The sequence below is a fragment of the Pongo abelii genome, chromosome 20 (genome assembly GCF_028885655.2).
Source record: "Pongo abelii isolate AG06213 chromosome 20, NHGRI_mPonAbe1-v2.0_pri, whole genome shotgun sequence".
Lineage (NCBI taxonomy): Eukaryota > Metazoa > Chordata > Mammalia > Primates > Hominidae > Pongo > Pongo abelii.
Genome location: NC_072005.2, coordinates 43685838 through 43709907, shown reverse-complemented (window position 1 = coordinate 43709907; position 24070 = coordinate 43685838). Strand labels below are relative to the sequence as shown.

The 24070-nt window shown below is 49.4% G+C and overlaps 1 protein-coding gene across 8 annotated transcripts in view; it reads right to left on the bottom strand.

The window, feature by feature from the left end:
• The window catches only part of SIPA1L3 (signal induced proliferation associated 1 like 3), a 299853-nt gene that overhangs the window by 97742 nt on the left and 178041 nt on the right, over nt 1–24070 (bottom strand). For all 8 annotated transcript variants that reach the window (XM_054540313.2, XM_024237020.3, XM_063720074.1 and 5 more), the window contains 4 exons: nt 21424–21554; nt 10000–10188; nt 8923–9097; nt 3197–3300 (listed from right to left, as the gene is read on the bottom strand). In XM_054540313.2, the coding sequence (XP_054396288.2) occupies nt 3197–3300; nt 8923–9097; nt 10000–10188; nt 21424–21554 (599 nt within the window). The remainder of the gene's footprint in view (nt 1–3196; nt 3301–8922; nt 9098–9999; nt 10189–21423; nt 21555–24070) is intronic.

Sequence of the window (24070 nt, the reverse complement as noted above, 5' to 3'; positions counted from 1 at the left end):
CAGAGATGGCTTTCCCCCTTCATTTTGTTTCTTGTCTCTTCCCACTGAAGTGGCAGCTCCATGAGAACAGGGATTTTGTTCACTGCCCACTGCTGTATCCTCAGTACCTAGCACAGTGCCTGGCATACAGGAGGTGCTCAATAAATAAGATCCAGAGAGCACAGGCTGGTGGTCTTCAACTTGCTCAAAGCCACACCCATGGACAATGGCAGAGTCAGATCCCAGGTCACTGGCAGGGCCAGTTATAGGCGCCACCCCTTCCCTGGACCCTGACTGAGGTCAGGATGGCTGCGACTTCTGAGTGCCCTATGGGACCCTCACCCTCTGATACGGTTTGGCTGTGTCCACATCCTACAATTCATCTTGAATTGCAGCTCCCATAATTCCCACGTCGTGGGAAGGACCTGGTGGGAGGTAACTGAATCATAGGGGTGGATCTTTTCCATGCTGTTCTGGTGATAGTAAGTAAGTTTCACGAGATCTGATGGTTTTATAAAAGGGTAGTTCCCCTGCACAAGCTCTCTTGCCTGCCACCATGGAAGACGTGATTTTGGTTCTTCTTTGCCTTCTGCCATGACTGTGAGGCCTCCCCAGCCATGTGGAGCTGTGAGTCCATTAAACCTCTTTTTCTTTATAAACTACCCAGTCTTGGGTAAATCTTCATTAGCAGTGTGAAAATGGACTAATACACCTTCTCTCCCCTGCTGGTCAGTCTCCGAGGAAGATTCTGTTATCTTCACAGGTGACGCCATATTCACGGTGTTTGGCTTATTTGCTGAGATTATATCGTTCTTTTTCTTTTTTTCTTTCTTTTTTTTTTTTTTTGAGACGGAGTTTCACTCTTGTTGCCCAGGCTGGAGTGCAATGGTGCAATCTCGGCTCACTGCAACCTCCACCTCCACCTCCTGGGTTCAAGTAATTCTCCTGCCTCAGCCTCCTGAGTAGCTGGGATTACAGGCATGCGCCACCACACCCAGTTAATTTTGTATTTTTAGTAGACACGGGGTTTCTTCATGTTGGTCAGGATGGCCTCGAACTCCTGACCTCAGGTGATCTCTCTGCCTCAGCCTCCCAAAGTGCTGGGATTACAGGTGTGAGCCACCGTGCCCAGCCTATTATATTGTTCTTATTTACACAGTTCTAGCATTCATGTAGCTGTTAAGGAATCTGCCAATGCAGGAGATCCATGGACGGGAGTCCCACGGAGCTCTAAGTGACGTGGCTCACAGCGTGAACTCCAGACACGCTTTGCAGCTCAACTCCCACTGTTGAATGGTTAGTTCTTTATGTGTGTTTTAAGTGGCATTAAATCAAATTGCTAAAGTAGCTATCGACTGTGGCTGGTCCTGTAATAAACACTGTACAGCCTTATCTTCAACTCATCATCTCAATGAATCTCTTAACAACCCTGAGAGGCGTTAACTCATTTTGCCCCGTTTTACAGATGAGAAAACTTAGGCTCACAGAGGTTAAGTAATTTTCCCTAAGTTGTGTAGTGACGGAGGGAAAGAGCCTGGATTCTAACCCACTTCTTAACTCTATGACTCAAGCTTTTCCCCAGCACGCCTCCCACATACTCAGGAACAGGCACTGCTCCCTGAGCCCCTCCTGTGTGTCGGGCCCTGTCACACTCCGGTTGCCACAGGAGTGTATGGACCTTTCTCAATGACCCTGATTCAGGGGCACTATGATTCTACCCATTTTACACAGCAGGGACTCAAGGCCCAGAGAGGTGAGATCACTTACCTGAGATCACACAGCTAGGAAGTAGCAAAGAAAGAACTCAAATTCAGGTCTAATTCTGAGATCAAAGCGCTTTTTTTTTTTTTCTTTTGAGACACAGTCTGGCTCTGTTGCCCAGGCTGGAGTGCAGCGGCATGATCTCGGCTCACTGCAACCACTGCCTCTTGGGTTCGAGCAATTCTCGTGCCTCAGCTTCCTGAGTAGCTGGGACTATAGGCACACGCCACCACACCTAGCTAATTTTTGTATTTTTAGTAAAGACGGGGTTTCACCATATTGGCCAGGCTGGTCTCAAACTCCCGACCTCAGGTGATCCGCCTGCCTCAGCCTCCCAAAGTGCTGGGATCACAGGCACAGGCCACCAAGTCTGGCCTAAGACCAAAGCTCTTAATAGCATGTTTTTAGATGAACCTTAGGAAATCAATATTTGAGCATTTTTGGCCTACAAAGTCACTTGTGCCAACTGGGAAAATACGTACACTTACTTCCTAAACTGTCAACACTCTGGAACTGGAAGAATTGCTTCCAGTTCCACTTCATTAGGAACTGGAAGAATTGCTCCGTGGGCCCAGCTTGCAAGGTGGGTCCAAGAGAGGAGCCGGGTCACAGCTGCAGCCTCTTGGCAATGGGTGTTTGGTGGTGCTGCCCACCCGGTATCCCTGCCTCCTCCTGGCAGCCACACCCACCCAGTTAGGGAAAGCACCTCCCCAACCTCCGTCCATGTTTCAAGTTAAGCTGGCACCACTCACCCTCTCTAGGGTTCGGCATGAGCCTCGGGCTTGGCCAGTCTGCCCTTTCCACCCCCACCCCAGGCCCCGAGACTGGCATGTGAATAGTCCAATGAGACTCAGCTCTGAAACACTTCTGGGACAACTGGAAAAAATAGCACTCTTTCTGCTGAGGTGGCTAAGCTGGTGGATGTGAGCCTAGGGCTGCTAGGAGGTATCTTTGCCTTGCACCTGTGAATAAAGCTGCTGTAAAGAAAAGTGGAGGTGAGAAATGGGGAAGGATTCCTAATATTGTTGGAGCCCCTGGATCCAACCAGACCTGAGGCCAGCCCTCTCTAGAATCTTAGAGTTATATAACCCAGTAAATCTCTTTTTCTAGTTAAGCCAGTTTGGTGTGAGTTTCTGTTACTTGCAGTCAAAATAATGTTGACTGATTGATTCACTCTTCTTCTTAAGACCAGTGATGACTCAAGAGGCCCTGGAGGGGCGTCGGGCTAGCTGGGGCCAGGCAGGGCGCCCAAGAAGCAGCAGGAAAGACTGGGGCCAAAGTGACATCTCGAACCACACCTGGGCTGGTCTCTAATCCCCAGGGAAAGTGACCATCGTAAAGATGGCCTCCAAAGCCAAGGGCCTCCATATGATCCACAGGATGGTATTGGGAGGGCCAATGCTGGTGGGTGGGCAGCCAACATCCAGCAGCCGTGCCTCTGCTGAAAATCACTGACCTGCTGCCTGTTGTTGGGGGTATAAGGGAGCAGGGTGGAGACATGGAACATGATCTCGTAGTCCTGGTACGTCGTGTAGAGGGAATGGGTTCCCGTGGAGTCGGCTGAAACAGAAATGCCAGTTAGGACCACGTTTCCAAAACCTCTGGGTTTTTGCCATATCCCACGTACCATCTGTGCTGGTTTTTAAGTAGGTGCTTTCACTTCAATCCACTCTTAAAAATTAAATACATTGGCCAGGCCCGGTGGTTCACACCTGTAATCCCAGCATTTTGGGAGGCTGAGGCAGGTGGATCATCTGAGGTCAGAAGTTCGAGACCAGCCTGGCCAACATGGTGAAACTCCGTCTCTACTAAAAACACAAAAACTAGCCAGGCGTGGTGGCGGGTGCCTGTAGTCCCAGCTACTCAGGAGGCTGAGGCAGGAGAATCGCTTGAACCCGGGAGGCGGAGGTTGCAGCAAGCCGAGATCGCGCCACTGCACTCCAGCCTGGGAGACAGGGTGAGACTCTGTCTCAAAAAAAAAAAAAAAAATTAAATACATTGAGATAAAAAGGAAACCTCATTGCTATGTACCCACCAGACTGGTAAAAATTAAAAAGTCTGACAGCAACAATGGTTGGTGAGGATGTGGAGCAAACGGAACCCTTGAGGTGGCTGCTTAGGTGTGTAACTTGGTACAAGCACTTTGGAAAACTTTTTAGCAATCTCTCTTATACCTGAAGATAGGCTTAACTGATAACCTAGCACTTCCTCTCCTTGGACCACAGCCCAGAGAAATCATGCACATGTGTCCTGGGATATGGGTACAAGAATCTTCAAGCGTCAGTCAAAAGAATGGGTGAACACACTGGTCAATTCACACTGTGGAAAAATATACAGCCAGGAAAAGGAATGAGTCGCGGCTGCAGCATGGGGAAATCCTCTAAATGTTGAGTGAAAGATGCTGACACAAAGCAGCACACACAGTTGTGATCCCATTCATGTGACATGCAAAAGCAGGTCAGATTATACTGGTCAGGGATGTGTACAAGTAGCAAAACTATGAAAAAAAGCAAAGAAATGGTTATCACTGAGAATCAGGATATGAGTTCTCTCTAATAGGAGGGAGGGTTATGGCCAGGAAGAGGCAAACCTGCTTATTGAGCCCATGTTTCAGAGGGGGAAACTGAGGCACAGAGAGGGAGTGCCTTCCCAAGGTCACGCAGCACTGAGCGGTAGAGTCTGGACCAGTACTCTGGCTGTTGGATTCCAGATCTGTTATTATTATTATTATTTTTTTGAGACGGAGTTTTGCTCTGTCACCTAGGCTGGAGAGCAATGGCACGATGTCGGCTCACTGCAACCTGTGCCTCCTGGGTTCAAGTAATTCTCCTGCTTCAGCCTCCCGAGTAGCTGGGATTACAGGTGCCTGCCACCATGCCTGGATAATTTTAGTATTTTTAGTAGAGACGGGGTTTCACCATGTTGCCCAGGCTGGTTGAACCCCTGACCTCAGGTGATCCACCTGCCTCAGCCTCCCAAAGTGCTGGGATTACAGGCATGAGCCACTGTGCCTGCCCTCCAGATCTGTTCTTAACAATATTCAATGCTGCCTCAATGTCCAGCGGGGACACTGAGGCCACAGCTGCCAGTGCCAGAGCCAGGTTGCTAGCCAGGTAACATCCAGGTATCTGCTCAAGCCAGGGCCATCCTTGCCTGTAATTTGGGGAAACTCCTTCCAGGAACACTATGCTTCCTGGGGTCTTCTAAGAGAACCCACTTCCTGGCCAGGCGTGGTGGCTCACAGTTTGGGAGGCCGAGGTGGGTGGATCACCTGAGGTCAGGAGTTCAAGACCAGCTTGGCCAACACGGTGAAACCCCGTCTCTACTAAAAATACAAAATTAGCTGGGTCTGGTGGCACGCACCTGTAATCCCAGCTATTCAGGAGGCTGAGGTGGGAGAGTCCCTTGAAACCAGGAGGTGAAGGTTGCAGTGAGCCAAGATCGTTCTAATGCACTCCAGCCTGGGTGACAGAGCGACACTGTCTCAAAAAAACAAAAAAACCACTACTAACACTCACACCTGCCGGCTTCCTCCATGCCAGGCAAGCCCAGGGAGGCCTGCTGCCTCCCTGCCCACCTAGAGGGACACCCACGCTGGCGGAGCTCTGGGAAGCACTCGGCACAGAGGGAGGGCTCAGGATGTTTGGGGCAAAGCTGACCCACGGAACCCTCACCATGCTTCTAAGGTAATTGCAATTATTACCTTCACTCCACAGATGAGGAAACTGAGGTCGAGAGAGGCAAAGCCACCTGTCCAAGATCACGAAACTAGTAAACTGCATAACAACATGCTCGTTCCTCCTACAGCCTCCTTCAGCGGGGGAGGAGGGGAAGGTGATGATGGCCACAGACACCTGCCTAACACTTCACTTCTCTCTCTAAGATTTGTCTCCTGATCTGGGCTTCTGTTTTGTTTTCTAGAAGAGCAAACCGAGTCTTGGCGAGGTGTGGGGAAGAGCAACGTCTGACTGAGCCATCTCGGGGCCTTCTCACTCCCAGCTGATGAAAACCCACTCCCAAGGACAGTGGCAGTCCATTCCCCAGGGAGCTGTGACACCTGTAAACATCACCCATCCACCCACCCAGCTACTTCTCATGAAACATTTCAATACTATATATCATATACATATACATATACATATATTTTTTCCTTTCTTTCTTTTTTTTTTTTTTTTTTTTTTTTGAGACAGAGTCTTGCTCTGTCGCCCAGGCTGGAGTGTGGTGGTGCGATCTCGGCTCATTGCAAGCTCTGCCTCTCGGGTTCACGCCATTCTCCTGCTTCAGCCTCCAGAGTAGCTGGGACTACAGGCGCTCGCCTATATTTTAGTAGAGATGGTGTTTCACCGTTAGCCAGGATGGTCTCAATCTCCTGACCTCATGATCTGCCCACCTTGGCCTCCCAAGTGCTGAGATTACAGGCGTGAATCACCGCGCCCGGCCCCCTTTTTTTTTTTTTTGAGATGAAGTTTTGCTCTTGTTGCCCAGGCTGGAGTACAGTGGTATGATCTCAGCTCACTGCAACCTCTGCCTCCCAGGCTCAAGCAATTCTCCTGCCTCAGCTTCCCAAGTAGCTGAGATTACAGGCATGTGCCACCACACCTGGCTACATTTTTGTATTTTCAGTAGAGACGGGGTTTCACCACGTTGGCCAGGCTGGTCTCAAACTCCCGCCCTCAAGTGATCCACCTGCCTCAGCCTCCCAAAGTGTTGAGATTACAGGCGTGGGCCACTGCGCCCAGCCCCATATATCATATACATTTATGTACACATACACATGATAAGCACAGAGACTGCTGCAACAAATACATCCTATGTGATACCACCTTAAGAAAAAGACCACCACCCACACTCTAATGTGAGCACCGTTTCCTAGACACACCCACTTCTCCCCAGACAGCCAATTACTATCCTGTGTATTGTCTCCAGTGTTCCCTTGTTTTTTTTATCTACTGATTGACTGAGACGCAGTCTTGCTCTGTTGCCCAGGCTGGAGTGCAATGGTGCAGTCTTGGCTCACTGCAACCTCTGCCTCCCGGGTTCAAGCGATTCGCCTCAGCCTCCCAAGTAGTTGGGATTATAGGTGTGAACCACCACGCCTAGCTAATTTTTTTGTATTTTTAGTAGAGATGGGGTTTCACCATTTTGGCCAGGCTGGTCTCGAACTCCTGACCTCAGGTGATCCACCAGCCTTGGCCTCCCAAAGTGCTGGGATTACAGGTGTGACCCACAGCGCCTGGCCTATTTATTTTATTTTATTTAATTTATTTATTTATTTTGAGATGGAGTGCTGTTCTGTCACCCAGGCTAGAGTGCAGCGGCGTGATCTCGGCTCACCGCAACCTCCACCTCCCGGGTTCAAGCGATTCTCCCGCCTTAGCCTCCTGAGCAGCTGGGACTACAGGCGCCCGCCACCACACCTGGCTAATTTTTGTGTTTTTTAGTAGAGACAAGGTTTCACCATATTGGCCAGGCCAGTCTCAAACTCCTGACCTCGTGATCTGCCCGCCTCAGCCTCCCAAAGTGTTGGGATTACAGGCATGAACCACCGTGCCTGGCCTATTTATTCTTGAGATGGGGTCTTGCTCTGTCATCCGGGCTGGAGTGTAGTGGCATGATCATAGCTTACTGCAGTCTCAAACTCCTAGGCTCAAGCAATCCTCCCGCCTCAGTCTCCCAAAGTGCTGGGATTACAGGCATGAGCCACCACGCTTGGCTCTGTTTTTCTTTAGAGTTCCACTGTGTAAGAGCATATCCACCAACAATATATTGCTGGGTTTTTGTTTCTGCTTTTTTTGTTTGTTTGTTTTTTAGAGACAGGGTCTTGCTTTACTGCCCAGGCTGGTCTTGAACACCTGGCCTCAAGCAATCCTCCCGCCTTGGTCTCCCAAAGTGTTGGGATTACAGGTGTGAGTCATCCTGCTGGACCTTTTTGCCAGGTGTAGTGGCTCATGTGTGTAGTTCCAACACTTGGAAGGCCAAGGATCCCTGGAGGCCTTGTGTTTGAGACCAGTCTGGGTAACATAGCGAGAACTTGTCTCTGTAAAAAATAATAATTGGCCAGGTGTGGTGGCTCACGCCTGTAATCCCAGCACTTTGGGAGGCCGAGGTGGGCAGATCACGAGGTCAGCAGTTCAAGACCAACCTGGCCAATATGGTAAATCCTCATCTCTACTAAAAATACAAAAACTAGCAGGGAGTGATGGCTCATGCCTGTAATCCCAGCTACTCGGGAGGCTGAGGCAGGAGAATCCCTTGAACCTAGGAGGCGGAGGTTGCAGTGAGCTGAGACTGCACCACCACTGCACTCCAGCCTGGGCAATAGAGGGAGACTGTCTCAAAAAAAAAAAAAAAAAAAAAAAAAAAAAGAAAAGAAAAGAAAAGAAAAATATTGTTATGTAAAAGGCATCATTCAGGTCCCACTCTTCTGAGGCTTGCTGTCTTTGCACAGCACGAAGCATGTGGCTCTCTTCCATGCTGATGCCCGTGGTGCCGGTTCATCTCCTCTGGGTGAACACAGCGCAACTCTGCCAGTGTGCACTGGGTACACCGAGGTGCTGGTGGTTAGGGATATTCAGTCCTCTCCTGCCGTGCACTTGCACACTAGACAGAGTGCATACCTAGGAGTGCAGGAGCTGAGTCACAGAGCAGGGTCTCTTCAAACTGGACTTGAATGTGCTGTACTGTTTTCCAAAGTGGCTGCATATGGCCAGGCGTGGTGGCTCATGCCTGTAATCCCAACACTTTGAGAGGCTGAGGTGGGTGGATCACTTGAGGTCAGGAGTTCGAGACCAATCTGGCCAACATGGTGAAAGCCTGTCTCTACTAAAAATACAAAAATTAGCCAAGTGTGGTGGTGCACACCTGTAGTCACAGCTAGTTGGGAGGCTGAGGCAGGAGAATCTTGCTTGAACTTGGGAGGTAGAGTTTGCAGTGAGATGGAATCATGCCACTGAACTCCAGCCTGGGCCACAGAGTGAGACTCTGTCTCAAAAACAACAACAACAACAAGTACAACAACACGAAAAAATAAAGTGGCTGCACTTATTTGTGCTCCTACAAGTGAAGTCTGAGAGCTCCCGCTGCTCCACGTCCCCACCTTGGCATCCCCAGGCCTTTTAAGCTTTGCCCGTTGAGTAGGAGTGCAGTGGTGGCTCACTGTGATCTAACTGGCCCCCTACTTACTCTTGACATCCAGCTGGGCAGCGTACTTGGTGAAGCCCTTCAGGCAGACCTTCTCGCCGATGAGGGAAAGGAACTCCTCAAAGGCGGGGCCAGCCTCCTCATTGTTGTACATCTCCTCCTCAGAGCTCTGGCCAGCCTTGCAATAGAGGATGCCCACCTTGTGCTTCCGGCAGAGCTGCGGAGGCAAGAGTGGCTTTGTGGAGGCAGGCCAGGCAGAGATGGCAGAGGGAAGGGAGCAAGGGGTATGTCTGAGGCCTTCGGCCCTGGGAGCTGCTGGGACCACTCGGGAACCCAGAGCCACAGCCAGACAGTGGGGAAAACAGTGTTGGGGCATGGCGGCATGTCCCAGTTGTCCCTCCCCCTCCCTTCCACTCCAGAGAAGCACAACGAGGTGCCCAGGCCGCCTCTTCTCGCTATGGCGGGTGGAGGATGGCTGGTGATGCCACGCTTGCATGAAAGAGACTGTTGCCTTGGCCGGCTTCCCACAGTAGGTGGACTGGGATGGGCTGAGATTCTGCAAAAGCAAAATCTGGAGGGCTCAAGGCTTATAGTCAATACCTTCTTTAGGGAGTGGGCTCCCAATAACCATGTTTGCTTTAGGTATCCCGGATCCCCCTGGTCACTGGTGACTGGGCCACGGACAGCCACCTGACCTATGCATAGCCCAATCGATGGCTCTCCTGTGACCAGGGTCAGCTTGCTGGGGTCTGCATGTGGCTGTAATTCTAACAGACTGGGAGCTGTGGGAGAGGCGAGAGAAGCAGAGGGAGCCAGCATGCGGAGCGGGGAGGAAAGACACACTAACCCCCCACTACAGACACATATACGCATGCACACATGGGGACCTAGCAGCTATCTCACCCCCAGACGATCTCCCTCCTTTAGGAGACCCAGTTACATTCCTGCTCTTGGCACCACTAGAATTTGATTCGAATCCCTCCTTTTGCCGAAACCAGCTTAAGTGGGTTTCTGTTACTTGCAAAGAAAAAAGAAAGTGACCAAGATAGAAAAAGCTACCAGGAGTGGGGTTGCAAGGTACTGCTCCAGCAGCACCCCCACCTCCAGCCCCTGACTCACCCCTTGCTCATCGAGCTTCAGCAGTTGCTCCGTCACCTTGGGGGTGCTGAGGGCCAGCCGCAGGCAGTGGATGTTGAGCTCGGGGATGACGTATTCCAGGGCATCCTTCAAGGGCAGGCCCCGCCCGGTCCCATGCTTGGTGGCTGTGGGCGTAGCATCTTCCAGGATGGAGCCCCGCAGGGTGATGAGCTACTCAAGGGAGAGAAGGGAAGGTTAGGGGGCTCTCGAGACCTAAAAAGGGATGAGAGCATATGAGAGGTACCTTGTTTTGAAAGAGACGTGTAATGATTGGAAGTTTGTGCTCTAAGGTCAGAAAGCCCTAAGTCTGAGCCAGAACTTGAATCTGCTGCCTCCTGGCTGTGTGGTCTTGACCAAGTGACTTCATATCTCTGAGCCTCAGCTTGCTCTTTTGTGAAATGGGTACAGGATGGTATCATAACCTTGAAGGGGTGTTGGGAGGATTAAATGAGACAATAATGTAAACTACCTTCATTTGTTCAACATATACTGGCTGAGTGCCTCCTCTGAGGCACTGAGTCCTATTCTAGGTGCAATGAACAAAGACCCTTGTCCTTGTGGAGTTGACACTGGAATGGGGGAGATGAATTATGTAAGGCAGTAGGGAGTATAATGAAGAAAACAGGTCCTACTAGGAGGTGGGCTCTTGTCATTATTACAGTAACACTGTATTATGTACACATTACTGTAAATGCTCAAGTAAAACACCTACCTGCCTTGAATACTGGCTTCATCTTGGATCTTGAACTGTGGCACTGGTTTCAGACCAGTTTCATTAAAAGAAAAAGGCCAGGCGTGGGTGGCTCACACCTGTAATCCCAGCACTTTGGGGAGGCCAAGGTGGGTGGATCACTTGAGGTCAGGAGTTCGAGACCACCCTGGCCAGCATGGTGAAACCCCATCTCTACTAAAAATATAAAAATTAGCCACGCATGGTGGCATGCACCTGTAATCCCAGCTACTTGGAAGGCTGAGGCAGAAGAATCACTTGAACCCAGGAGGCAGAGGTTGCAGTGAGCCAAGATCGCGCCACCACACTCCAGTCTGGGCGACAGAGCAAGACTCAGTCAGAGAAAAGAAAAGAAAAGAAGAAAAGAAAAGAGAAGAGAAGAGAAGAAAAGAAAAGAAAGGAGGGAGGGAATGAAAGAAGAGAAGAGAAGAGAAGAGAAAAGGACAAGACAAGACAAGTCACCACCGGTAATTCTAATTTGGTTGGTCTGGGATGGGGCCAGACATGCATGTTTGTATACATGGCATATTTTTAATCCTTCTCAGGTGCTTCTGATGTGCAGTCAGGGATGAAAACCTTTAGTTAAAGCCAATCACAGCCATCTTATTCCCATTCCCCAGATGTTGCTTCCCAAGTTTTTCCTATAGACAATCATGTGACCAATTCCAGGCAATGAGATATGAGGAGAATTGTGCTTGGTGAGGACTTCTGGAGCAGATTTCCCTTTAACAAAAGGAAAGCCCCCTTTAGGAGGCTGAGGTGGGCGGACCACTTGAGGCCAGGAGTTTGAGACCAGCCTGGCCAACATGGCAAAACACTGTCTCCATTAAAAATACAAAAATTAGCTGGGCCTGGTAGTGCATGCCTGTAATCCCAGCTACTCAGGAGGCTGCAGCAGGAGAATTGCTTGAACCTGGGAGGCAGAGGTTGCAGTGAGCCAAGATTGTGCCATTGCACCCCAGCCTGGGTGACAGAGCAAGACTGTATCAAAAAAAAAAAAAAAAAAAAAAAGAAAAGAAAAGCCCCTTTCCACCTGCCCATTTCTTTGTGTGATGGGCAGTGGAATCAGAATGAAATGTCTGGAGCTGTGGCAGCCAGATTGCAATCATGAGGAAAGAGACAACAAAAAGTCACAGAAGTTAATCCTTGCAGCTGCCTACGTCCAGACTTATTAGATGATTAAAATAACCTTCTTTTGTTTTAGCTATTGGTAGTCAGGTTTTCTACCGCTTTGCAGCCAAAGAAATATCTAACTTATATACCTTAATAACAAGTCACATTTATGAAGGTGCAGTTCACTGCACTGTGCTCCAGGTACTATAGTAATAACTGTATGTATAGGTCTGTTCAAGGGAGGTTTTATCTCTGATTTACAGAGAAGGAAATTGAAGTTCCAAGAGGTTACATGCCTTATCCAAGGTCACCACAGCCAACAAAATGGCAACCAAGATTCCAACCCAGTCCTGACTTCTCCAAAGCTCGTGGTTTGTTTTGAGATATATATATTTGATATGTGTATGGTGAGGTATAATCCAAATATATAAAGTATATAGGCCAGGCACAGTGGCTCGCACCTGTAATCCCAGCACTTTGAGAGGCGAGGCGGGCAGATCACCTGAGGTCAGGAGTTTGAGACCAGCCTGACCAACATGGGTGAAACCCCGTCTCTACTAAAAATACAAAACTTAGCCGGGCGTGATGGCGCATGCCTGTAATCCTAGCTATTTGGGAGGCTGAGGCAGGAGAATCGCTTGAACCCAGGAGGCGGAGGTTGCAATGAGCTGAGATTATGCCATTGCACTCCAGCCTGGGCAACAAGAGTGAAACTCCGTCTAGAAAAAAAAGTACATAACACATAGATGTGAGGCCAAAGAAAGCATCATAAAGCAAATACCTGGGTAATCACTATCCAAATCAAGAAATATATTTCCAGCACCCACAGCCCATTTATACCCCTTTCTTTTTCCCCAAAATTAACTCTATCCTGACTTTCAACACCATCATTTATTTATTTCTGTCTATTTTTGAACTTCAGGCAGTCTGTATTTTTTTATTCCTTTTTTCTTTTGAAGACAGGGTCTAACTCTGTTGCCCAGGCTGGAATGGAGTGGCACAATCACAATTCACTGCAGCCTCGACCTCCTGGGCACAAGAGATCCCCTGTCTCAGCCTCCTGAGTAGCTGGGACTATAGGCATGTGCCACCATGCCTGCCTAATTTTGTATATTTTTTGTAGAGACAGAGTTCCACTATGTTGCCCAGGCTGGTCTGCAACTTCTAGGCTCAAGTGATCCTCCTGAAGTGCCAGGATTACAGGTGTGAGCCACTGCGCCCAGTCAGGCAGTTTGTATTCTTTTGTTATCTGGCTCCTTTCTCTGAATGCTACATATGTGAGATGCAGCTATGCTGTTGCGAGAGGCCGACGTTTTACTCCTTTTCACTGTTGATGAGCACCAGAACTGCTTCCAGTATTTGCCAACTGTGAATAGTGCTGTTAGGAACCCTCACAGAAGCACCTCAGTGCACATGAACACGTTTTCTTTTGGGTTTATACCTAGGATAGAAATTGCCAAATCACCAGGCATGCTAATCTTCAATTTTACTGAACTGCCAAATAGTTTTCCAAGTGGTTGTACCAATTTACACCCCACCAGCCCTGTCTGAGAGCCCCTGCTGCTCCACATCCTCATTAATACCAGCTCATGCTTGTAGCCACAGCATGCTGCTGGCCACCAGGTCATGCCATGCACTGGACCAGCACCACACCAAGAATGCACAAAGAAAAGTCCCTCCCCAAGGGGCTTGTTACAAGCACCCAAAGTACACTTGGGGCTGTGGTTTAAAGACTAAGGAGGAGGCCAGGTGCGGTGGCTCACACCTCTAATCCCAGCACTTTGAGAGGTCGAGGCGGGCGGATCACCTGAGGAAAGGAGTTCGAGACCAGCCTGGCCAACATGGTGAAACCCCGTCTCTACTAAAATAGAAAAATTAGCCGGGCATGATGGCTTATGCCTCTAATCCCAGTTACTCGGGAGGCTGAGGCAGGAGAATCACTTGAACCCAGGAGGCGGAGGTTGCAGTGAGCCGAGATTGTGCCACTGCACTCCAGCCTAGGCGACAGAGTGAGACTCCATCTCAACAACAACAACAACAAAAAGACTAAGGAGAATAAGTATTAACTGCAAAAACATGCTTGCCTAAGTCGACAAACACAGGAGGTGACAAAAATAACATGTCATGACTTCGCCTCTAAGCACTCAGTCCACCCTTGCCAAATAGCACCTGGGCGAGAGGCATGTGTGGAAGGATTAGAATGATCCCACTTCGGCCCCAGTAATTAACAAACAAACAAATCTCTCTTATCACAAGCAGGGTGGTGTCGAAACGGATCATGAAAAGCAATGATGTTAGGGGCTTTGCCCTGTCAATCTGGGTGGCCCTGGGGTTGTGGGTTTCAGTTAAGGCACCAACAGGATCAGTGTTTTTATATCCTATTGACACTGTCCCACAGTGCCCTCTGCTGGGAACGAGGGACAACACGGACCAGAAATCTTCCTTCTTCCTCCCTGGAGACCGGTGGCTTACAGTCACATTTTGGTTCTGACCACCCCATCGGCGCGCACTACTTGAAAAGCTCCTTCTGCACTGGGGACAGTAAGTGGGACACTGGCAGGTCATGAGTGGCCACCTCACTCTCCACCTGGTCACCCCACCATCACCTCCCACCTGGACAGCAGCCTCCTCCAGGTCTCCCTGCCTCTGCCCTGTCCCAGTCCATTTTTCTACAGCTGCCTGAGTCAGATCACAGCCCTCCTCTGCTCAGAGCCTGAAAACATCTGGCATCAGCTCGTCGAGGGCAACAAATCAAGTGAGCTGTGAAAGGCACACAGTGCCACACGAGCAAGGAGTTCCAGCTGGTACAGGTTATCCCCACTCACTCCTGACTCAGATGCACTCCCCGCTTGACTCTGTGCTGGGCGGTGGGTGTACCCTTCAAGAACATTTCCTAGGAGGTTACTTGGGAGGTGGTCTGCCTGGGTTCGAATTCTAGCTTAGCTCCTCCCTAGCTGTGTGACTCTGGGCAAGTCACTTAATTTCCCTATTTCCTCACTGATAAAATGGGGATAAAAATGCCTGCCTCAAGGCATTGAAAGGATTCAAAAAGATCCATCTATAATGCTTAGCGCTGTATCTTGGGCATAGAGAGAGAGCTCAATGTGTGTTAACCATTATTATCTGTAGATGTGTGTTAAATGTTTATGTACAAAGCCACATGCATAGTTAATAGTTTTAAACATTTTGTTTCTTTCTTATTTATTTTGTTTTTGGAGACAGAGTTTCACTCTTGTTGCCCAGGCTGGAATGCAATGGTGTGATCTTGGCTCACTGCAACCTCTGCCTCCTGGGTTCAGGTGATTCTCCTGCCTCAGCCACCTGGGTAGCTGGGATTACAGGTGTGTGCCACCATGCCCAGCTAATTTTTGTATTTTTAGTAGAGACGGAGTTTTGCCATGTTGACCAGGCTGGTCTCGAACCCCTGACCTCAGGTGATCCACCTGCATAGGCCTCCCAAAGTGCTGGGATTATAGGCGTGAGCTACCACGCCTGGCAATTAATTTATTTTTAATAGAGATGGGGGTCTCGCTATGTTGTCCAGGTTGGTCTCAAACTCCTGGGCTCAAGCAATCTTCCCGCCTCAGCCTCCCAAAGTGCTGGTATTACAGGTGTGAGCCACTGCACCTAGCTGAGTTTTAAATTTTTTTAACCTTAAGCAGGAAGCTACATTTTTTGCTTTTCCCCCCACTTAACAATACGCTTTGGAGACTGTTCGTTTAAACATACACATGGCCAGGCGCAGTGGCTCATGACTGTAATCTCGGCATTTTGGGAGGCCAAAGGAGGAGGGTCACCTGAGCCCAGGAGTTCAAGACCAGCCTGGGCAACAGGGTGAGATTCTGTCTCTAAAAATAAAACAAAATTATTAGCCAGGCATGGTGGTGCATGCCTGTGGTCTCAGCTACTTGGGAGGCTGAGGCAGGAGGATCGCTTGAGTCCAGGAATTCGAGGCTGCAGTGAGCCATGACTACACCATTGAACTTCAGCCCGGGGGACAGAGTGAGACTCTGTCTCAAAAATAAATAAGCAAACACACACAGACACACACACAATCAGATGTACCTATTGAACAAAAACAGGGTCACACTTGCTTTCTTCACTTAATGAAACTTCCCTTTTTCTACTTTGCAAACGTATGTATTGTCTAAGTTCTTAACAATGAGTGTTTGGTACATTTTGAATAAAAAAGAAAAACCAATAAAATAAAAATCCAAATCTCTAACCCTATCAGAACTAAAGCCTGTCAAAAACTCACATGTTCTAGGCCAATGAGAACCACTGGGCCCGGGGGAGCCATACAGTTCCTGCCTGGCTGCCGTCCCCACTCCCTCCCCAGTGTCCTGGATGAGACAGTGCCAGAGAAGGGACTTGAGACAGGGCAGCCCTGGCCTGGCGCTCGTCCTGTCCAGGCTCTCTGGGGTTTGGACGAGCGGTGCCAAAGCCCAGCTCCAAGTCTGTTCCTGCCTCAGTGGGGAGCCTGGCACTGCCAATGCTCATATCCCATCTGTTGGGAGATGCGGGTCCACTCAAGACTGTCTGCTTGGCGGCCGGGGGCGGCCATCTGGGGCAGGCCGGCTGGCTTGGAAGGCAGCCCAGACCTCTCGCTCTGGCCCCTATGCCCTGGTTTACAGGACCCCAAGGCATGTGTGTGTAGATATGAGAAGGACAGAACCCCATCCGTGAGCTCAACCCATGCTTCCCAGCATGGGGCTCTGACCTCCCAGGAAAGAACATCAGCTGCAACAGTGGTGCCGATCATAAACACTTCCCGTCAAGTGTCAGGCCCAGCACTGCCTGCTTGATACGTGCAACCTCACCGAGCCCACAACACAGTTCTGTAAGCTGAGAATTTCCAAGGGGGAAACTGAGGCTCCGAGAGGAAAGCAGCCATGTGCTCAAGGTTCTAGAACTGCTGAGTGGTCAAACTAGGACTCACAGGAGGTCTCTAACCCAGGGAGCATGGCTCTGCCTCAGGACCTCTGCACTGGCTGTTCGCTCTGCCTGGAATGCTCTTCTTTCAGTTGTCCACACAGCTCCCTCTCCCTTCCTTTAGGTTTACTCCAATGTTACCTTCCCAGTGATGCCTCCCTTGACCTTCCTGTTAAAAATCTAAGCACCTGGGCCGGGCGCGGTGGCTCATGCCTGTAATCCCAGCACTTTGGGAGGCTGAGGTGGGCGGATCACGAGGTCAGGAGATCGAGACCATCCTGGCTAACACAGTGAAACCCCGTATCTACTAAAAATACAAAAAATTAGCCAGGCGTGGTAGTGGGCGCCTGTAGTCCCAGCTACTTGGGAGGCTGAGGCAGGAGAATGGCGTGAACCTGGGAGGCGGAGCTTGCAGTAAGCAGAGATTGCGCCACTGCACTCCAGCCTGGGGAACAAAGCTGGACTCCATCTCAAAAAAAAAAAAAAAAAAAAAAAAAAAATTCTAAGCACCTGTCACACTCATCATTCCTCCTTGCTTTGTTCCCCACCTTGTCACCATGGGAAGCACCTACAGCGTAATTTGCTAAGGTGTTCTGTGTCCTGCTGTCTCCCCCTCAAAGACCCAGTCTCACGAGCATCTTTGCTGCCTTGTTTGCTACGGTACCCTCCACGCCCAGCATAGAGTTGGGACGGGGGAACACTGAGCAAATGTCTGTGGAATGGATGGATCCCAGGCCTGTGGCTATGAGACTCAAAGGGTCCCCATGCTGTCATCAGGGATGGATCAGAGTCCCCCACGGCTAGTTCTGTAGGTGCTGGGGGTGGGAAGTGGACGGGTGCAGGTACACACCGGGAATGGCATCAAGCCAGTTTCAAACTTAGTGAACAGGAAATCACAGCAAAAAATTATATAACCCAGTATCCATGCACTAAAGTCTCATGACTCTCAGTATGTGTGACATAGTCTGGTATTTTTTTTTTTTAAATATTATACTTTAGGTTCTAGGGTACATGCGCACAACGTGCAGGTTTGTTCCATAGGTATTACATGTGCCATGTTGGTTTGCTGCACCCATTAACTTGTCATTTACATTAGGTATTTCTCCTAATGCTATATAGTCTGGTATTTTTTATTTTTTAGAGACATGGGTCTCACTATGGTGCCTAGGCTGGTCTTGAACTCCAGGCTTCAAGCCATCCTTCCGTCTTAACCTCCCACCCCAAAATGCTGGGATTACAGGTGTAAGCCACCATGCCTGCCTATATATTGTATTTTCTTTTTTTTTTTTTGAGACAGAGTCTCACTGTGTCACCCAGCCTGGAGTGCAATGGACTGATCTTGGCTCACTGCAACCTCCACCTCTCAGGTTCAAGCGATTCTCCTGCCTCAGCCTCCTGAGAAGCTGGGATTACAGGCACCTGCTACCATGCCTAGCTAATTTTTTTTTTTTTGTATTTGTAGTAGAGACAGGGTTTCGCCATGTTGGCCAGTCTGGTCTCGAACTCCTGACCTCGGGTGATCCACCCGCCTCAGCCTCCCAAAGTGCTGGGATTACAGATGTGAGCCTCCACGCCCGGCCTATAATATTTTCATTATGAACAAAAACACAAACGCTAGCACTGAGTTGGTTGAGCTCCTGACTCATGAGTGGGTCCAGTGTGCAGTCTAAGCTGATTTAGTCAAACCCCAGAAGCAGCCGAGTGCGGTGGCCAGAACACAGGCAGGCACCCTGCCCTGCCACTTCCTGGAGGGTGCTTTGGGCAAGTCTCTTAACCTCTCTGTGCCTGTTCTGTCATCTGTAAATAAGGACAACAGTGTCATCATCCTAGAATCGTGATGATATTTAAGTGAGTTAATAGATATAAAAGGTATAGAATATTGCCTGACACACAGTATAAAGGAGATTTGCAGTAATAATAGCCTTCATAATAAATATTTTATATATATACATGTGTATGTATATATTTTTGAGACCGAGTCTCACTCTGTCACCCAGGCTGGAGTGCAGTGGTACGATCTCGGCTCACTACAACCTCTACCTCCTGGGTTCAAGAGATTCTCATGCCTCAGCCTCCCGAGCAGCTAAGACTACAAGTGTGCGCTAACATACTCAGCTAATTTTTGTGTTTTTAGTAGAGACAGGATTTTACCATATTGGCCAGGCTGGTCTCGAACTCCAGGGCTCAAGGGACCCACCTGCCTTGGCCTCCCAAAGTGCTGGGATTACAGGTGTGAGCCGCTGCACCCGGCCTATTTATAAGTATATGACTGTAGGCGTCATTTCACCCAGCAGTTGCCCATATGTCCTAAAACAGCCAGATGCAGTGTGAGCTGTCACCTCTCATTCTGCTCTGGTGCTCATCTGGCCAGAAAGGTGGGTAGAGGGAGGAGAGGGCTGGGGAGACGGAGGCTGGTGACCACCTGTGGTTTGGCGCACATGGTTTTAGGGCTGCCTCTTCCTGGCTACTACAAAACCTCCGCGCCATCCCATTCCCCCAACTCAGTGGGAAGGTCTTGGTCAGGGGATGGGGGCCAGGGCACTCCGAGCTGCATCTGCCAGCCTGGATGAGGCCCAGGACTTGGCTGGCCCCACAATCAAAGTCCTTGGCAGCCTCAGCCTGCTAGGCTTCCACGTCTGGGCAAAGGCCAGGCCCAAGGGGCTGGGGCGATGCAGGCTGAGGGAGACCTATTTTGGAGGGCCTGCCTAGCTGGCGAATGCTCCTTTTCTGAAAGGTCTTCCTTATTTGGGTCCTCTGGACCTCTCTGTCATTTCTGCTTGCCTGGGTCCCCTCTTTTTGCTGAAGATCTGCTCTGCCTCCTCCTCCAGGGAGCTCTGGTCGAACTGTCAATCACAGTGCCTGGCCCTGCCCCTGGACCCAGGGTGGGTAACACATGCTAGACCTGGCAGTTTCCTCTACCACCCCTGATCACAGCGACTGGCTTAGGACTTGGGCTTGTGATCTAAAGCAGAGCCAGAGTTCTTCCCAGATAAATCAGTGTAAGCCTTTTTTTTTTTTTTTTTTTTTTTTTTTGAGATGGAGTTTTGCGTTTGTCACCTAGGCTGGAGTACAATGGCGCGATCTCAGCTCACTGCAACCTCCACCTCCCGGGTTCAAGCAATTCTCCTGTCTCAGCCTCCTGAGTAGCTGGGATTACAGGCGCCTGCCATCATGCCCAGCTAATTTTTGTATTTTTAGTAGAGACGGGGTTTTACCATGTTGGCCAGGCTGGTCTTGAACTCCTGACCTCAGGTGATCTGCCTGCCTCGGCCTCCCAAAGTGCTGGGATTACAGGCGTGAGCCACCGCGCCTGGCCAGTCTGAGCCTTTTGGATGAGAAGGTGCAAAGATGTAGATTTGAGTAGCCCATCTCCATTTTCCCATGACATGGTGAGAGCTTGTTAGTGGCAGAAGAAAATGACATTCGTGATGCAAAAAGCAGAGCCAAGCAGAGAGCTAAAGAAGCAGAGTTCTGGCGACTGCATTTGAGTCTCTAAGTCCAGCTATGCCTGAAGCTTGCCCTACTCCTAGATTTGCAGTTACACGAACCAATGAATGCTATTTCTGACTTAAGCAAGTTAGAAATAGATTTCTGTCACTTACAATTTAGAGTCCTAATAGAGCATGGGTGCCCCAACAGGCCTTCCCCACTAGCCACAGCTGACATTTAATCCAGGGGAAGGCCTCCAGCCAGGACCATGGGCTTCTCTACTCAGAATGGAAAGTGACACACTGGGAGTACCTTGAGCTGATTGGCATAACAGCAGGGCCTGTGGCTGAGAGTCCCCAGTTCCTGTCCTGCCTGAGGCTTGTTGCCTTAATTCTTTCCATTATGTAGGACACCTCATGATCCTAAAATGATCCCTTACCTTCCCTCTTATTTCTTATGCTTATTAGAGTTAATCTCTTGCAAACAGGTTTTGTAATGTTGGGCTCTGAAGTCAAGACACCCTGGACTGAAATCTTGGTCTGGCCACTGATTCACTGATCCTATAGAAATCATTTAATTTCTCTTTTTTTTTGAGACAGAGTCTCACTCTGTCACCCAGGCTGGCAGGCTGGAGTGCAGTGGCATAATCTCAGCTCACTGCAGCCTCTGCCTCGCAGGTTCAAGCAATTCACCTGGCTCAGTCTCCCCAATAGCTGGGATTACAGGCACGTGCCACCACACCTGGCTAATTTGTATTTTTGGTAGAGATGGGGTTTCGCCATGTTGGTCAGGCTGGTCTTGAACTCCTGACCTCAAGTGAGCCACCCGCCAAGCTTCCCAAAGCGCTGGGATTACAGGCGCGTGCCACCATGCCCGGCTAATTTGTTTTTTTGGTAGAGATGGGGTTTCGCCATGTTGGTCAGGCTGGTCTTGAACTCCTGACCTCAAGTGAGCCACCCGCCAAGCTTCCCAAAGTGCTGGGATTACAGACGTCAGTCAGTTACTGTGCCTGGCCAGAAGTCATTTAAATTCTGAGTCTTAGTTTCCTTCTCTGTGAGATGGAGAGACTAACAGGATTGCTCTCCTGGGGTTGTTGAGAGGATTCCATGAGATGAAGCCGGGGAAGCGTTTGCCCCCAGAACCTGGCTCGAGATGCGAGTGGCTATGATTTCTTTAATAAGAACGAGAGTGATGGGACCTACCTCACGGGTCCGGAAGATGATCCTGTACTGGTACTGAGGTCCGTGCTCCTTGTGGTCTTCCAGCTTCTCCCGCTTAATGCTCACAGCCACTGGCCCCAGCTTCTCATCCACACCGAAGTAATTGGCATGTTCTAAGAAGGAACAGCAGGCGAGTTCAGGCTCAGCTGTCTGGGAAGTAGGGGCCCTGATGCCCAGCAGGCCTGCAGATAGGGTGACCAGGCAGGGTTCTGTGCAATCTGTGGGATGCTGGTCACGCAAACCTCATGCCTCGTCACAGACACCCCCAGTGGAGAAACTGTAAGAGGCAAAAGCCCACCTTACTGTACCACCTCTGCCAAGCCACAGAACTTTTCTAAGCCTCAGCGCTCTCATCTGAAAAAACGGGACCTTGATGCCACCCACAATTCAGAGAGCTGATGTGAAGGCAAAATGAAGCTACAAATATGAAACGCTTAGTACAGCGCATGGCATGCCATCAACCCAGCATCACTGTGATTAATCCCGTGTTTGCAAATGGTTCACTTGGTTTAACTGCTGATTAGCCCTTGTGAAACTGTTAAGTAAGATTCTAGTCTAGAGAGCCTCCTCACAACTGGGCTCTGCCCCTTAATAGATGTCTGGCCCCAGCCAAGTCGCTAGATAGCATTTTCAGCCATAAAGTAAAGTTAAAGGTGGACCCAGCCTTCAGCACCATGCCAGGCACATAGTACGCACATGATGAGTGTTGGAAACGACCAGCCCCAGTCGTTGGCACCTGTCAGGGACCACGATAGGGGCCCCTAGGCATCGCCTTTATCTCACCATGTTTCTTTACCTAGGTAACTTCAACACTGCTTTTTTTTTTTTTTTTTTGAGACTGTTGCCCAGGCTGGAGGGCAGTGGTGCGGTCTCGGCTCACTGCAAGATCCGCCTCCCGGGTTCACACCATTCTCCTGCCTCAGCCTCCCGAGTAGCTGGGACTACAGGCACCCGCCACCACGCCCGGCTAATTTTTTATAATTTTGGTAGAGACGAGGTTTCACCGTGTTAGCCATGATGGTCTCGATCTCCTGACCTTGTGATCTGCCCGCCTTGGCCTCCCAAAGTGCTGGGATTACAGGCCTGAGCCACCGTGCCCGGCCAACACTGCTCTTTTTTCCCTTAGGGTAACAGAGGCTTTAGCCAGTCATGGGGCACGCCTCCTGCTCCCTCCTCTACCTGACAGCTGCCTCCTCTTTTTTTCTAAAACATGCTGCTATCTTATAACCCTTCCAGGCAAATAGTTCTTCCCGATGTATAACCCAAGTATCTCATGCTTGTGTGGGTATCCGCCAGTGGTCTGTCTTGATCCAAGTCCACAAAGTTAGCATGTACCCACCACCGGAAATTGTACTGGTACACTGAATGTTTAACTGATAGTTCTTGTTCTCATGAGATGCTCTTGGCAAATCAAAGGCTAATCTAAGGGCAAAATACTGTGTGTTAATTAATGCCCCCGATCAGAATAGCATCTGCAGGGGGTTCAACAATCTCCAGCTGATCAGAGAATGGAATAAACATTGTACTCTACAGATCACAGATACCAGCTTATTCCTGAAGCAGCTACAGGGGTTGTTGCTTTTCCCATCAATACATATCTAGCTCCTTGCAAATCCTAGCATATAGTAGGCACTCAATAAACACTGACCAATGACTAATTTATTTACTAGCTTTGACAAAGATTCTTTGCTTGGCCAAACTTTAGTCAGGCTTTGGAATCTTCTCCTAGGCCCATCTGTGTACCTCCTTGTAAAATCCAGTTTTAACAAAGAACCCTGCGCTAAGTCAGTTTAGCAAGAACCCTGCCCCCCAGCCTTATCCTCAGTATCTGGACATCTTCAACATCTGATCAAGCTCTTCATCTTCCACCATCCAAAGGTGATGTCTGATCATCCTGGCGTGTCATCAGCAAGATTAGGTTGGTTTAGCCAGAATCCTCCTTACCTCTGACATTTCTTCTTAGTAATTTCTTCCATGCACTGACCCCCATCCTGCTTCTTGGCTATAAATTCCCACTTGACTACGCTGTATTCAGAGTTCAGCCCAATCTCTCTTCCCGACTGCCAGACTCCGCTGCAGTGGTCCCTATGCCTACTGTGATGGTTCTGAATAAATTCTTTACTGTGCTTTAACAAATATTATTGAAGAGTTTTTGTTTTTTGAGACAGGGTATTGCTCTGTCACTCAGGCTGGAGTGCAGTGGTGCAATCATGGCTCACTGCAACCTCTGCCTCTAGGGCTGAAGTGATCCTCCCATCTCAGTCTCCACAACAGTTGGGACTACAGACATGCACCACACCTGGCTAAATTTTTAACCTTTTTTTGAGGTCTCATTATGTTGCCCAGGCTAGTCTCTAACTCCTGGGGGCAAGTAATGATCCTACCTCCGCCTCCGAAAGTGCTGGAATTACACTTTCAGGGAGCCCTTGGGCTTGGCCAGAGTATTTTTTTCTTTAACAGCTTTCAGGGCTACAAAGAAATTTTTAAAAAGAAAATGGCTTTTTTTTTTTTTTTAAAGCTCCATGATGAGTACTTCCTACCAGCCTAACAAAGAACTAAGTATTTTAATATATAATCGTATTTGATCTTTATTTGATCCACATTCCTTTCATGTACGTATTTGTACATG